The sequence below is a fragment of the Corapipo altera genome, unplaced genomic scaffold (genome assembly GCF_003945725.1).
Source record: "Corapipo altera isolate COAL_440 unplaced genomic scaffold, ASM394572v1 1b, whole genome shotgun sequence".
NCBI lineage: Eukaryota > Metazoa > Chordata > Aves > Passeriformes > Pipridae > Corapipo > Corapipo altera.
In genome coordinates, this window is record NW_020884881.1 from 19,233,622 (window position 1) to 19,247,078 (window position 13,457).

Below are 13,457 nucleotides of genomic sequence, written 5' to 3' on the forward strand. Positions count from 1 at the left end.
AAACCCAAGCTGCCCTCTTCGATCTACAAAGAAGGTGGAAAACAGATTATACTCTTTCCTCATTCAGCTGGTTTTTATATATTTGAATATTGTGAACATTCCTAGTTCTCCAGATTATGTGGGATTTGTTTCTTCCACCCCAGAGTACAACACAGAGCTGTTCAAAGCAGTAAATTTCCCTTAATAAAATCCTGTGGGGTCTTCAATATGAAAGAGAAATTGTCACTTGATATAATTGAAAACATTTGGAAAGGGATGCTCTCAAATAAATAATTAAAAAAACCCCCAGGAATTTGGAAGAAATAGTCCTTAAAAGGTTTCCAACTGGTGCTTTGTCTGAGAGGAGAGACAGACCCTTTTTCTAGGAGGTAAAACTTAGTTGATGTGTTCAATAGCCCTTTTGAATGAGCCTCCCTTGCACTGTGCAGATGCTCAGGGGTGTGAATGTTGTGGCACGCTGCCACTAGCAGTGCATCCTAGATTGTGTCCCACAGGGTTGAGTCCCCCTTCACCCTGCTCCACGTTGCTTGTAGTGCTGTTTCATTGGGATTTTCTGGAAAATGCCCAAGGTGAAGTCAACAATGGAGTCAGGACCTGGTCCAGCATCACCTGTGTCCTACCTTGGCAATTGCTTCATTTGCTCCAGGCCTAGGGGTCCCCATTTTACCACTTGGTCAGGTGGGTGGCATAAAAAAAAGATGTGTTCTGGAAGTAGGATGGAAGAGGGGACAACTGGATTCCTTGTCTGCTTTGCAGTGATGTTTTCACTCACAGTCCTGCAAAATCTTGAAGATGGTAAAGGCTACATGAAAGTGCTCATGGTAGAGCCTGCCTTTGGGTGGAATCAGCAGAGGCATTCAACAAGAAAGTCTGCTGGGGCCACCCCGTGTTCAGCTTCCCTCCAAATGGGCTGGAAAAAACCCGATCATGTAACCAGGGTCAACCTCCAGAAATGCAGTAAGCCCTGAGCTGCTCATGGACCCACCCTCCCATCAGCCACATCCCTGGCAGGGGCTCTTCACCAAGGACACAGGGTTGTGCTGGCAGCCCTTACTGTTCCCTGACTTCCAGGGGAACGGTGTAAATCTGTGTTAGGGCATGTTTAGTTTGGATATTAGGAGAAAGTTCCTTACCCAGAGAGTGGCTGGGCACTGGAACAGGCTCCCCAGGGAGGTGGTCATGGCCCAAAGCCTGACAGAGTTCAAGAAGCATTTGGACAACACCCTGGGCACTTGGTGAGATTTTTGGGGTTGTCTTGTGCAGGGCCAGCAGTTGGACTTGGTGATCCTTCTGAGTCCCTTCTAACCCAAAGCATTCTGTGATTCTGCAGCCCTGTGATACTGCAGCCCTTCTGCACTCATCAAGTGGCTCCATACTGAGAGGTGGGACCATCTCAAGTCAGGGAATGTTACTAAATTTTGGAGGAGGCAGTGGGATTTCTGCTTCTCCACCATTCAGGACTCAGCATTACATTGGCATACCTGATGCACTATCTGGGCAGGAGGTTTCAAAGCTGCAGGATCTTTTTTGCATCCTCTGTTCCAGCTGCCTGCCTTTTGTATGTCGATCCCAATTAACCAAGCATACGTTGGAGGGAGATAGTAAGTTTTTCAGGAATAACTTTAAGGAAGGATTTGTGTGTGGGTAGGGGACCTTCCAAAGGAAGGAAAACCAGGATGGAGTCGAGAGGAGATGGGAAATGTGAAATGGTGTGAGGAAGCCAAGGCTGGCGCTCGTACAAAGAGCCAATATTGATACAATGACGAGGCAGCGCGTTGGAGATAAAGGCAGGGCTGAGACTGACAGCCGTGGGAAGAAGGAAATAAAAGAGATTCTTTATTATATTGGCTGCCTTTTTCTGCCTGTGAATTAAGAGCCTGGATCTGAATTAAATGCCAAGGGAATGGGAGCTGCGTGGGGGAAGAATCGGATCGGTTTGAACCACCACTGTGCAGAAACAATGAACAAGGGATCTGAAACCAGGGGTTTCCCCCCCTCCCTGCTCTTTCAAATGCATTTCATAGTATTTTGCTTTGTGCTCCTGCCTGGTGTAATGTCACCTTGAGCCTCTTTTGGTGTTGTTTCCCATCCCCTGGTTTACAGGCTGGCAATGTGGCTTGTGGTCCTTCATTTGGTTTCCAGTGGACAGACTGGTTTTCCAGTGGACTTCAGACTGACAGAGGAATTGGAGTACAGTGGTGTGTGCTGTACAGTTGTGTAATGTTGATGATTGCAGGCCAGCCAGTGTGCTACTGTTAAAAGTATGGCTGGGGACTCTGAAGTGTTAATTAGCAGCAATTAATAAGAAGTGAAAAATTAATACCCTATGTCAGCTTTCTTTGCTAGTTAGTTATATCAACACCAAAGCTCAGAGCTATTTTGAAGCTTGTGTTTGCATAAGAGTTTGGTTTTGTTGTCACATAGTGTTGGAAAAATCCTAAAGTGCTCTCCTACCATAACTAGTAAACTAGTTATTCCCAAAATAAGAAGCCAAGCTATAGCCTCTGAAAGATCCAGTTTTCTTGGGATATGGGTGCTCTCGATATGACATTTTAAAACCAGTAAGTTGTCCATAACTTAAGCAAAAAATAGATTAAAATAGAGTTAAAAAGCAAAAATGTTGATGATGTTGCTGAATCTACCTAAGAGATTCTTCATTTCTCCCTTTTAATTGAAGTGGGTTCAAACCCAGCCCCAGATGTGACACCGAGTGTGGATCCCAGTCGTTCTGCAGACACCTCGGGCAGGTTCCTACTGATTTTCCCATCCATTTTCCATTTCTGATCAGGGGAAATTCCCTGATCCAGAGGAATGAGAGCCCTTCTCATCTGCCCAGATCTGGTGGCAGATCTGGGGCTTGACTGCATAAGAAAAAGCAAATACTGTTGCTGCCTGATTGGACACCTTCAGCGTTTTATCAGCTCATAACTTTGTTTTATCAGCATCACAGGAGCGTCACAAGATTCAACTGCAATACCAAGAGGCTTATGTTTCTTCCTGGTATTTATATTGTTACCCTTGAGTTCTCTTTAAAATGATGGATTTGTTGTGTTTAAATTGATCTCTCTGTTTCTGTTCTTTGAATTTTTTTAGTAGAGCCAGGTTACCTTCCATCATTGTCTGTTCCTAGGCAAAAATGAAACCAGCTGAGTCCACCTAAGGTTTAGCTTAAGCTGACACTTCCCCTCCTCTCCCATTTAACAAGCTTGATGTAAAATCCTGATACTTAACTAATTTATTATTAATGATGTTTACGGAAGTATTCTCTACCACAGGAGAAACGTTTTTTTGACTTTCAGTAAACTGATTGCTTTGAGTTTCATAGTTAATTGAAACTTAATATACACTGGGGATGAGTGATGTGTATGTTCTGAGGTTAGCTGCACTCAAAATACTCGTAGTATATAATACACTTAATTCATTAGCAAGTCTCATGTCAGCAAAGAATAAAGATGAAGTGCTGTGGTGGTCATTGCAGTGGGGAAGGGATGATTATTATTTGTGGAGCTCTCAAAGTATACTGAGCACTTTATGAAGAGACCAACAACCATATTGCTGTGAGCTGATTTATGATCTCAATTTTTAAAAATTTTTTTTAACTTTCCTTAACAGGTTCCTTTGGGGTGGGGATGTTGCTGATGGAGGGATTGTATCACCTGCCTTGGTAATTTGCTTCCACCAGGGATGCTTTGTGCACACCCACGGTTTGATTGCAATTTGCATCTCTCCAGCAGACAGTCCCACCATGGTCCAGTTAATGGACACACTTAGACTTGACATACTTCTCATCTTTTTCAGTTCCTCCTATAGCTGCTCACGCACGTGCATTTCTTCTTTAAAATTGTCATTGGAACGGCCTTAAAAACTGGGAATGAAAAATCTGGGACAGAACACTCCCCTTCTTTCTGTTTTATAACCACCATATCCAGTCTTCTAGAATATGCCTCCAGAGTAGTAAAAGTTGAAAAAATCCCATAATATTTTTATAGTCTTATTACTCCTGCTTTGCCTGGCCTCGGGCAGTAAACTTTTTTCCTACTTTTAGTCACACTTCTTGTCGAGCATTTGACGCTGGTGCTACCATCACAGTCCTCTCTGCCATGCAGGTCTTGGAGGCATCCACTAATAAGCAGGACTAGTCTTCCACATAGGATATTCTGGGCACACACCTTCCCTGCTCTCTGTCTTTGCTTTAGCATATCTTGTCTGAATAGCTGACTCCCTCTGTGCCCATAATCCCAGCTCTTGGTTTCTCTTTTTCAGTCCTGCTCTGACACCTCATAATTTATCGCCATCTCAGAGAGTTTTTACTGAAATCTCGCTTTGGAGTTCTTTTTAATCTACTCCTAAAGGTGTATCCTGGGGTATTGCTTGTCTGGTGGCTTACTGTAGCTAGAAATACAGTTCTCATTTAGTCTGGTGTCTGATGTAAGATCTGGTAAGCCTGTATGCCCTTTCTCATATAATTTTTCGTTTTTGTGTGTTTTTATTCAACTTTGTGTTTACTAGGGTCATTACTTCTGGAAGAATCTCCTCTACCAACATAAGCCAATTTAAAATGAGTTAGTATTTGCCACCCTGCATGTTACTAACTGATACAGTTACTTTAGGTCCATCTTCATTCAATAAAGTTGCAACCAGCACTGTTTCATTAGGATATTTGCATTTTACCTGCTGAATTTCATTTTCTAGAGTTATTCCAGTTGCTCCCAAGTATTTTCTCTTCTGTGTTTCTTCTGTTTCATTACCAGAAATCTCCCCCTTTGGAAGTTTGAATGTTTGTGGAGCAGGAGGTACATCCCACACAGTGTTAGCTACCAAAAAGTTGTAAACCAAGGGCTGGACTTGCTGGAGGGTAGTTGAGTTGACATTTCCTGCCTTTTTTTTTGGCAAAGGTTGTGCCACCCTGTGGGCTGGTCCTTCTCTCTCTATTGGTGGTACTGGGAGCAGGAGTGAACTTTGGGATGTGAAACCTGTGGATGCTGTTTATTACCTTATAATCTTCTCTGTTGTTATTATTATTATTATTATTGCTGTTACGATATTATTCCCACTAAGATCCTTTGTTGTGGTTTTCATCCACCTCTAGGGTCAGCTTGGAGATGAGAACGGGATCAAAGGCTTACAAGTCAGAGAATCACAGAATTGTTTAGGTTGGAAAAGACCTCTAAGATCATGAAGTCCAACTGTATCAAGATGGGATAACATGAAAACCACTAGGAAAGGCTGAGGGAAGAGATTGGTGTAGGTAGAACAAACCACTCATTGGTTTTTTTTTTTCTTTTTTTCTTCTAGCTTGTCCTCCAGGCACTCCCTGCTGCAGGATGAATTAGGAAGGCAAAGCCTTTTCCTCTGAACCATGGAGACGAGGGCATCTTTCATTGCCACCATGAGAGAGACCCAGCATCTCTCCCCAGAGAAGGGTCAGAGCCCAGCAAACGGCAATGGGGAGCAGTTTGATTCAGGTGAGCTCCCCTTCACCCCCTTGGGTTGTTGTCACTGTTGCAGCCCTCCAGCTGTGACTTTGGGTTGAGTTGCCATTTGGAGCTTCCTGCGTGTCCCCACTGAGGATGAAGAGGAGATGGGGCAGTGGAGAACATCTCAATCCTGGTAGCTCATGTGATGCAGGCTCCTCTCTTGAGGTGGGATTCGTGTCCTGCAACCTGATTTAGTCACCACTGGATCCATTTATATCCATGGGAGGGTGGTAGGAGCCTCTAGGATGAGATTCAGTTGTCCAGCTGTAGACACTGGTTTGGGATGAGAAGAACTGGCTGGTGGTACCTGAATTTCTTTGAGAATATGGATCTTGGTGACTCTCCTGTGGCCGTGCTGGAGGTTTGTGGTTGATCAGGTGCTTGTCTGTCCCCCCTCTCTGCACACTTGGTGTGTTAACTACTAAAGCATTTCAGTTCTCTGTTCACTCAAAGGGTCATGAGTTTATCTTTGTACTATAAATAAGATGTCTAAGCAATTTGCTACAAATGTGTTCTCCTTCACTGAAGCCTGTGAAAATTCCATGTTTCTGGAGCCACAGGTTTTAAGTCTTTTTTTCCCCTTTATTTCCCATAGCCAAACATCCTGGGAAGCTGGTAACAGCTGGAACAGTTGCATTTTTATAGTGTCAATGGATGAGCACTTTAAAGCCATTGAGAGGCTCACAGATAATGACTTGTTGATTTTATTTGCCATCCTGGGCTTGTTTATACATCCTGTATTGTGAGCCAGCCAGCCTTGACTCTTTCATTTAGAAAAAGCTCTGGACCTAAGTACCAATAATTGGAAAAGGAGCTGATATGTAAAACAGGTCTAAGGCCAAATTTATCACCTTTCAGGGTGTCCTCTGCTCCTCAGCAGTTGGGCTTTTCTGATGGATGAGGAGATTTGTGTGCAGTCCTATTACATGTGTGGGTGGTACTGGGTCCTTTGGGCTGGTCTCATCCCTGGGCCAGGCTGTCTCTGCTCTGGATCCCCTGTCCCTTACAGATTTCTAACAGGGAACAAAGTCCATTAAAAGAAAACCATTTTGGAAGCATACAGTCCCTTCAAAATTCTTTGTGATGGAATGAAGCAAAATAAACCACTGATGCTGTGATGAATGAGTGCTCTGACATTATTTTTACAGACCTTGTAAAAGTAATTTCCTGATAAAGTCTGCAGATAAAACATGGTGGAGAAGCCAGACGGGTGATGTGTCAGAGAGAAATGAGCTGACAGGGAAGGAAGGCTGCAGCTCTCACTCTGCCTCCTGTCTGGGTCTTGAAGTCTCTCTGTTTGGGTTTAGAAAGGAGAGATCTGGGTGATATTTTTTTGAACAGGTGCTGTTGTGAGTTTTGCTGGACTGCCTGGGGATGAACCTGCTGGTGGAGCTGTGGGAACAGTGGGGCCAGTGAGTCTGTCTGTGTTGGTGTGTGGCAGAGTAGGTCAGGGTTAATGAGGTCATGAAGTACAGGAGGACTTGATGCATCCATAAATAGCATCTTTGTGGTAACACTACTGAAAAGCTATTGCTGAATTCTGGAGAAGACTTGGACTCCCTGGAGACATCACTCCTTGTAAGGGCCAGAGATTATATACTGAACTGAGTAAAAATCTCTGCCCCCACTGCTCTGTGGAATGACTTCCTCCCACAAGACTGCTGAAGAAGGCTGGAGAAAAGGAGATACTTGCCTTGACTCACACAGCAGGTTAGAGCAAAAACAAGAATAAAAATTGAGACTATACAAAGAGCATCATGGGCTGAGGGAACTGGCTCATATTTCTTGTCTTGCTGAGTTGAAGAGTCATCTGGTAACCACTTTATCACTGGAGTAAGTGTTGATTTACATCTTCATATTTAAGCAGGTTATTTGAGTTTGATGCAGCAGCGTGGAAGTGTTTAACAGCACTGACAGCTCAGCTTTGGACTCCCAGACTCTTTACCCTCCACCAGCTCTGTCTCAAAAAACTCTCTTCTGATCCCCTTTTCCCCCCTCATCTATGTATGCCTGGCGCCATAGGCAGCAAATAAAAACCTATGTCTTCCCCTTTTAATAACGAGAGATTCCCTTTGCACAGCATAATTTTCTCGTCCTGAAAACTAGAGACCTATAGCAATAATTGCAATAAATTAACCCTGCTGTTTTCTTCATAAAACTGTCTGGGGAGGGTTCTTAATTCAGTTTGTCATGAGTCACTTTAATTACATCATGACCACACTGATGAATGTTTGGGCAGGTAAAGGGTCTTGCAGAGTTTGCCTGATAAATGCTTATTGCAAAGAGCTCATTGCTAGACTGTAAATATTTTTGCTCTGGGGATGAAACTGGGCTTGCTAGATTGCTTGGGAACAAAATGAAAACAATCAGATTTGGCTGATTTTCTGTAAGTGAAAGAAGATTTATTTTTAATTATTGCTCTCTGTGTGTTTCAGCAATGGTTTGGGGCCTTGGCTCTACTCAGTGCAGTTATAAAGAAAGAAATAAAAGAAAGAGTAGTCCTGTCAAGTCCTTCCCTGTGGGGAAAGATCATGTGGGGCAGCAGTGGGATGGGGAGACATGATGCAGAGCCCCAAATCTGGAATGGGGCAAGAACAAGTGCAGGGAGTAAGAAGGCAGTAGTGGTCTAGTGAGGGGTGCTGGAGGATTTGGGGAAAAGCATCTAGGGGAGGAGGGAGGCATGGGGACCTTGTCTGAGATTTATGAGTGGAGAGATGCTGAGGAAGGAGAGAAAGGGTGGCAGAACTGAAAATTGGGCTCCCCAGCCCCAAGGATTGGGGTGTTTGTTCCACTTTTTGCTCGGCCAACAGAAGCAACTTCTCGTATTATCACCAGGGCACTGCTGGAGTTAACAGTACTGGGTGACCCACTTTTGGGGCACAAGCAAGGCCACTGCACCCTTGTGATAATGGGCAGGCAGCCACCTCCCTTGCAGCAAGAGAGTCATCAAATACTAAATAAAAGAGCAGAAGTGCCTGTATGACAGTTTTGTTCCCCCACTGCTATGAAAGCAGAGTCATTTCTGATCTCAGTGTTGGCTGCTAAAGTCCCAAAGTCGGCTGAAAGCATAGTAAGAGCTGGTCAAAACACAGATCTTTAAGGCAAGCTTTCTGTTTTCCCTTCTGTTGATGTTTATACTGGTTGCTATTCTCACCCTGAACTCTTTGACATAACTTTTGCCTTCTTTGGCTGTGTTTTAGGCTGCTTTTCTTTCTTTCATTCTTTTTTTTTTTTTTTTTTTTTTTTTTTGCGTTTGCACAGATGAGGGCTCCAGCATTGAGGATGCAGACTTCAACTGGGACGAATTTCTGGAGGAAACAGGAGCCAGTGCTGCTCCCCACACCTCCTTCAAACACGTACGTGCTTTGCCTGAGCCTCGCGGGTGTTCCGCGTGTTCTCTCTTCTGGTTTTCAGGGGGTCACTGGAGAACTGAAGTGGGGTCAGACCATTTCAAGGAGAAATCATCCCTCCACATGTGTGGCAACCTGAATGGGAATAGCCCCCCAACTGGTGTTAGGTGACCTTGGTGTGTTTGCAGTCACAGCTTGGAGCTCTGTCTGTGCCACTTCCTTATAGTCTGCCTTTTGATGAAATTTTTCATTTTTGAGGGCTTATATTGCTCTTCTTTTGCTTATAATGCACTCATTTTATTTTTTTCTCTTCATTTATTTCCCCTTCTGCATTTATTGCTGTCCATCCCAACCAGTAGAGGTACATCTCACAAGAGTTTTCTTATTTCTCCAAAGCTCCTTTTAGTGCATGATTTACTGACTGGCAGGGTTACTCAGCCATAGAGTACAGCATGGCCTGCAGGAAGCCATCTCTCAACCTCTTGCCTGGAGATGCTGTCTCAGAGGTGTGAGAACCATGTTGTTGGGTAGGTGGTGCTTTTCCTGGGTGAACACGGATCATACAGACAGCTGTGGTAGCTACAGCGTGGTCTGTGGCTCTGGTCTGTTTTAGTAGAAATAGCATTGGAATTCTCTGAAGTATTTACTGATGGAGAGTATCAGAGCATGCTTTGAAGAAAGGATTCTGTCTCCAGGCAGAGCCCATCAAGGATCTTGTTGTTTGGGACCAACTTCTCCATCTGCCACTACTTGTTTAATGTCTTCTGTTCCACGTGTGTGATTTCACGAGGACATGGGACAGAAACTAGACTGATTCTTGACTTCTTCATCACAGTCAAGGGTGTGCTTTTGTGGCCAGACTGGTAGATTTTCCAGGACATCTTTGTCATTCAAGTAAAAGACTGTGCTGTAAGAGATGTTGAGGCCTACTGGGATGGTGCTGTGATGCCTTCAACTGAATGAAGCCATGACAAGTCCTCATGGTTCTCTGTCCTCAGCTGCAAATCTCATGAAGATGGTGCTGTTCATCCTCCCAACTGACCCGTCAGATGTGGGAAGCAGCCTTACACTGTGTCTCCTGTCTGGCAGAGATGTCCTTTGGGGGCAGTGTAGTTGGGCTGCAGTGAGAGGGAACTTTCCTGAAGGACCTGTTGCTGCTTTAAGAGAAGTCTTGGTTTGGGTGTCTGCTGTCATGCTGTTAATCACAGTTATGGAATGGCTGGGGTTGGAAGGGACATCTGGAGATCATCTAGTCCAACCACCCTTGTCTCCAAGTGATTTTGTGCCTTATTTTGTAGGGCTAAGGAGCTGCAGGGATGAAAAACCTTTCCTTCATCTAGATCTGAAAAAATGATATAGTCCTCTATCCTTGCTTTGAGTTCATTATAACAAGAGTGGAGTACTGCAGGATGAAGGACCATAATTCTCTATGCTGGAGAATTACAGGCAATACTTATTGTAGAGTTTATTCTTGATCCAGCAGCTGTCTGGAGTGAGCATCTTGACCCAGTTTTCTGCTCCAGAAAGTTTTGTACTTCATGAAGGCCTTAAAGATGTCTTCAGGTGCATGGAGATGCCCAAGTCATCCTGCTGATCCTGCTGACTGCAGCAGCACCTCAATCCCAGGACTGTTGAAATGAGATAACTTAGTTGTGAGAACAGTCCTTGGTGACTATGCTTCACAGTCTGAAAAATGATTCTCCAAAAGACCTGAGCTGATCAGGAATCTGAAAGCTGTCAGAGATTCTGTTATCTGTCTGTTTGATTCCGCTCTTGTGATTTCCAGTCATGAGTCCCTTCCCTCCAGAATACCTCACTGATATTATGGTGAGCACAGGAGAAAAACTACAAATGAATCACTCTCTGCAGTTATCAGGCTTGGGTGCTTTGAGCTACAGCTGCCAGTCTGTACTGGGACGAGGCCAGGAGATCCAGTCTGTGCTGGAGGGGACCAGGAGATCCAGTTTGTACTGGGGCACGGGACAGTCTGTACCCTGGATTATTTATGAGGACCCTGAGCACCACAAGAGCCAAGATCCGGTTTTATCACTAAGTAAAGCAGTTAAAGAGACCTTCTTCAATCTTAGGCCATCTCCAAAGGTCCCTTTCACCTGTTCTGTGACTCCAGGTATCGATGGTGCTGGAAGTGCCCACACAAGTAAAGGCGCATGGAGTGCTGCTACCTGCAGATAATAAATGGGTTTGGCTGGGCAGCCCTTGGGTAAGAAGCTGGAGTGGGATGAGCACTGAGGGAGCACTGCTCACGTGCCTAAGGAGTGTTTTTTCAGCAGCTTGTCATCCCCAAGTCTGTGAAATCCTCAGTTCACCAAGTAGACCATGTTACACTTACCATGAGTAAAGGAGGCATTTAAACCTGTCATTTAAATGAGAAGTTAACCAGAGGCAGGCTTATCCAGATTTACAGTTTCTCTTGTTTCAGTATCGGGTAAGATTCTAATAAACCTGTAAAGAAGCTGTCCTTAAACATCTTGTAGGGAGTGACAGGCTACATTTTGGATGGTTTTCTGAAGACAAGGCTGACACCTGAACCAGTGAATTGGCATCCACCTCTTCTTTATCAACAACAGGTAGAGACATCCCACTGGCCTTTGGAACACAAGTTATGCTGTTCCTACAGCAGGCCCTGCAGTATCCCAAAAGAGATGCACTGTCATCTCCAGTGTCCTAAGGCAAGTTACATGTGACCTGTCATTGCTTAGGTAAATGGAAGTGACATCTTCGTCAGGTGGCAGGACAGTGACCTAAACAATTTACTTTTTTGCAGTGATGGGTCATAGCTCATTTACCAGGGTGCCGGGAGGGTGAATTACTTGAGGCTTGAGCTGCTGCAGATGGGTTCAGTGAAAACACTTGGTCTACCTGGTAGAGCATTGAGCCCTTGATGCTTGTCGAGCCTCAAGAGATGCTTCAGTGTTGCTGTATGACTAGTTACTGTAGTTGGGCTCAACTCCTAGAGGTGCTTCATACCTGCCTTTCTACCTTACATGTGTCCAGTGATTTACCTGATGAAGCTGTACAGTGGGAAACGATCCCTCATTTGAGTTTTATCACCTTTCTCCCAGGAATTTGTGAGATTTAGGAAATGAAGATGGGTTCTGCTCCTCTCTTAGATATAGTGCACCTGGAATAACTCTTTGGAGCATGTGGGACCTCTCATGATGGGGTATGTGCCAGTGAAGTAGGAATGGAACTTCCTAGGCAGATGTGAAGGAGGTGGTTTGATTAAGAAGCAAAATCAACTTGTGTCCTATCCTAGAGCTGCACTTTAAGGGCAGCATTATCAGGGGAAGGGGGGTCTCCCTGCAAAGAAGCAAAGGTAACACCACACCTTTCTCATTTTGCAAGGTTGAAATCAGCCTTCAAAGCAGCTTCCAACCAGGGATGAAATTAGAAGTGGCCAACAAGAGCAATCCAGACACGTACTGGGTGGCTACGATCATCACAACATGTGGACAGCTCTTGCTGCTTCGTTACTGCGGCTACGGGGACGACCGCAGGGCAGACTTCTGGTGTGATGTGATGACAGCAGATCTGCACCCCGTGGGCTGGTGTACACAGAACAACAAGGTCCTGATGCCTCCAGATGGTGAGTTCTGGCTGTTTTGGTAATCTCCGGATCTCCAATTGGTCTGGGGTGGGTATTCCAGACCCTCAGCTGGTGTTGGGTGGGGCAGTCAGGGTCATGTCCCCACGGGTCAGTGGGTGACTCAGTTTGCCAGTCAGCCTCTAGCAAAGGCATTTTTGCCCTGGTTGGTGACAACAGAAGGCGCTTCCGTAGGAAGTGTTGTCTTAACATGGAAACTTACTGCTAAACTGTAAAGCTGTGATTTTCACTTAGTGGAGAAAACTGTCCTGTTCTCGTAGAAAGGAGGGATGAAACTCCGAGTGAGAACAAACTAAAATAAGCAAGATTAGTTTGGGTGTGACCAAAATCAGAAGTTGGCTGTGCACTCAGTTTAAAACCTTCCATTGCCAGATTCTGGCAGCTTTTAATTCCAGTGGTAGATACACATGATTAGAGGTAGCAAAATTTGGTCATTATAGGTTAGGGCATGTCCCGATTGTCAGGTCTTAGGTGCACAAAAACTGAAGGCAAGAGCTGTAGGTGTAGCAGTTTGTTAATAATGGAATTTGATCCCCAGTGTGTAAGAATATATATATGTTTTATATATGTATATATGTACTATGTACATCACCAGAGCAGCTATGTATCCTTACGACTACATAGCTCCAAGCAGAGGCATATTGTCAGTGTTTCTGGTAAGTATTCCTACCATATATCCCATTTATTCTGGATCAAGGGAAGAAGAGATGAATATTTAGCCTCCAGCTTGTGCATACATAAATGAAAAGTCTCATTTAAGGATTCTACTGCTGAAGTTACTCTTTTTCTTCCTGTTACATGTGAGCATTGAAAACAGTGCATGTGCCAGTTGTATGCCATGTGGGATTTCTTCTGGTGTAAGTGTTGCCTGACTTCCCACTGAAGTGAGCTGTAGACACAGTCTTTGAATCAGAGCTGACATTCCTGCCTTGTGTATGCCCAAATCTGAGCTAAACTTACTTTTTTTTCCTGGTCTGTGTGTTTTGAATAAACACAAGATTGATT

At 44.5% G+C, this 13,457-nt stretch overlaps 1 protein-coding gene across 2 annotated transcripts in view; it reads left to right on the plus strand.

The window, feature by feature from the left end:
* Positions 1-13,457, plus strand: part of SFMBT2 (Scm like with four mbt domains 2) — a 115,724-nt gene that overhangs the window by 8,649 nt on the left and 93,618 nt on the right. For both annotated transcript variants that reach the window (XM_027639811.1, XM_027639810.1), the window contains exons 2-4: positions 5,296-5,465; positions 8,739-8,833; positions 12,194-12,434. In XM_027639811.1, coding sequence (XP_027495612.1) covers positions 5,360-5,465; positions 8,739-8,833; positions 12,194-12,434 — 442 coding nt within the window. In that variant the 5' untranslated portion in view covers positions 5,296-5,359. The remainder of the gene's footprint in view (positions 1-5,295; positions 5,466-8,738; positions 8,834-12,193; positions 12,435-13,457) is intronic.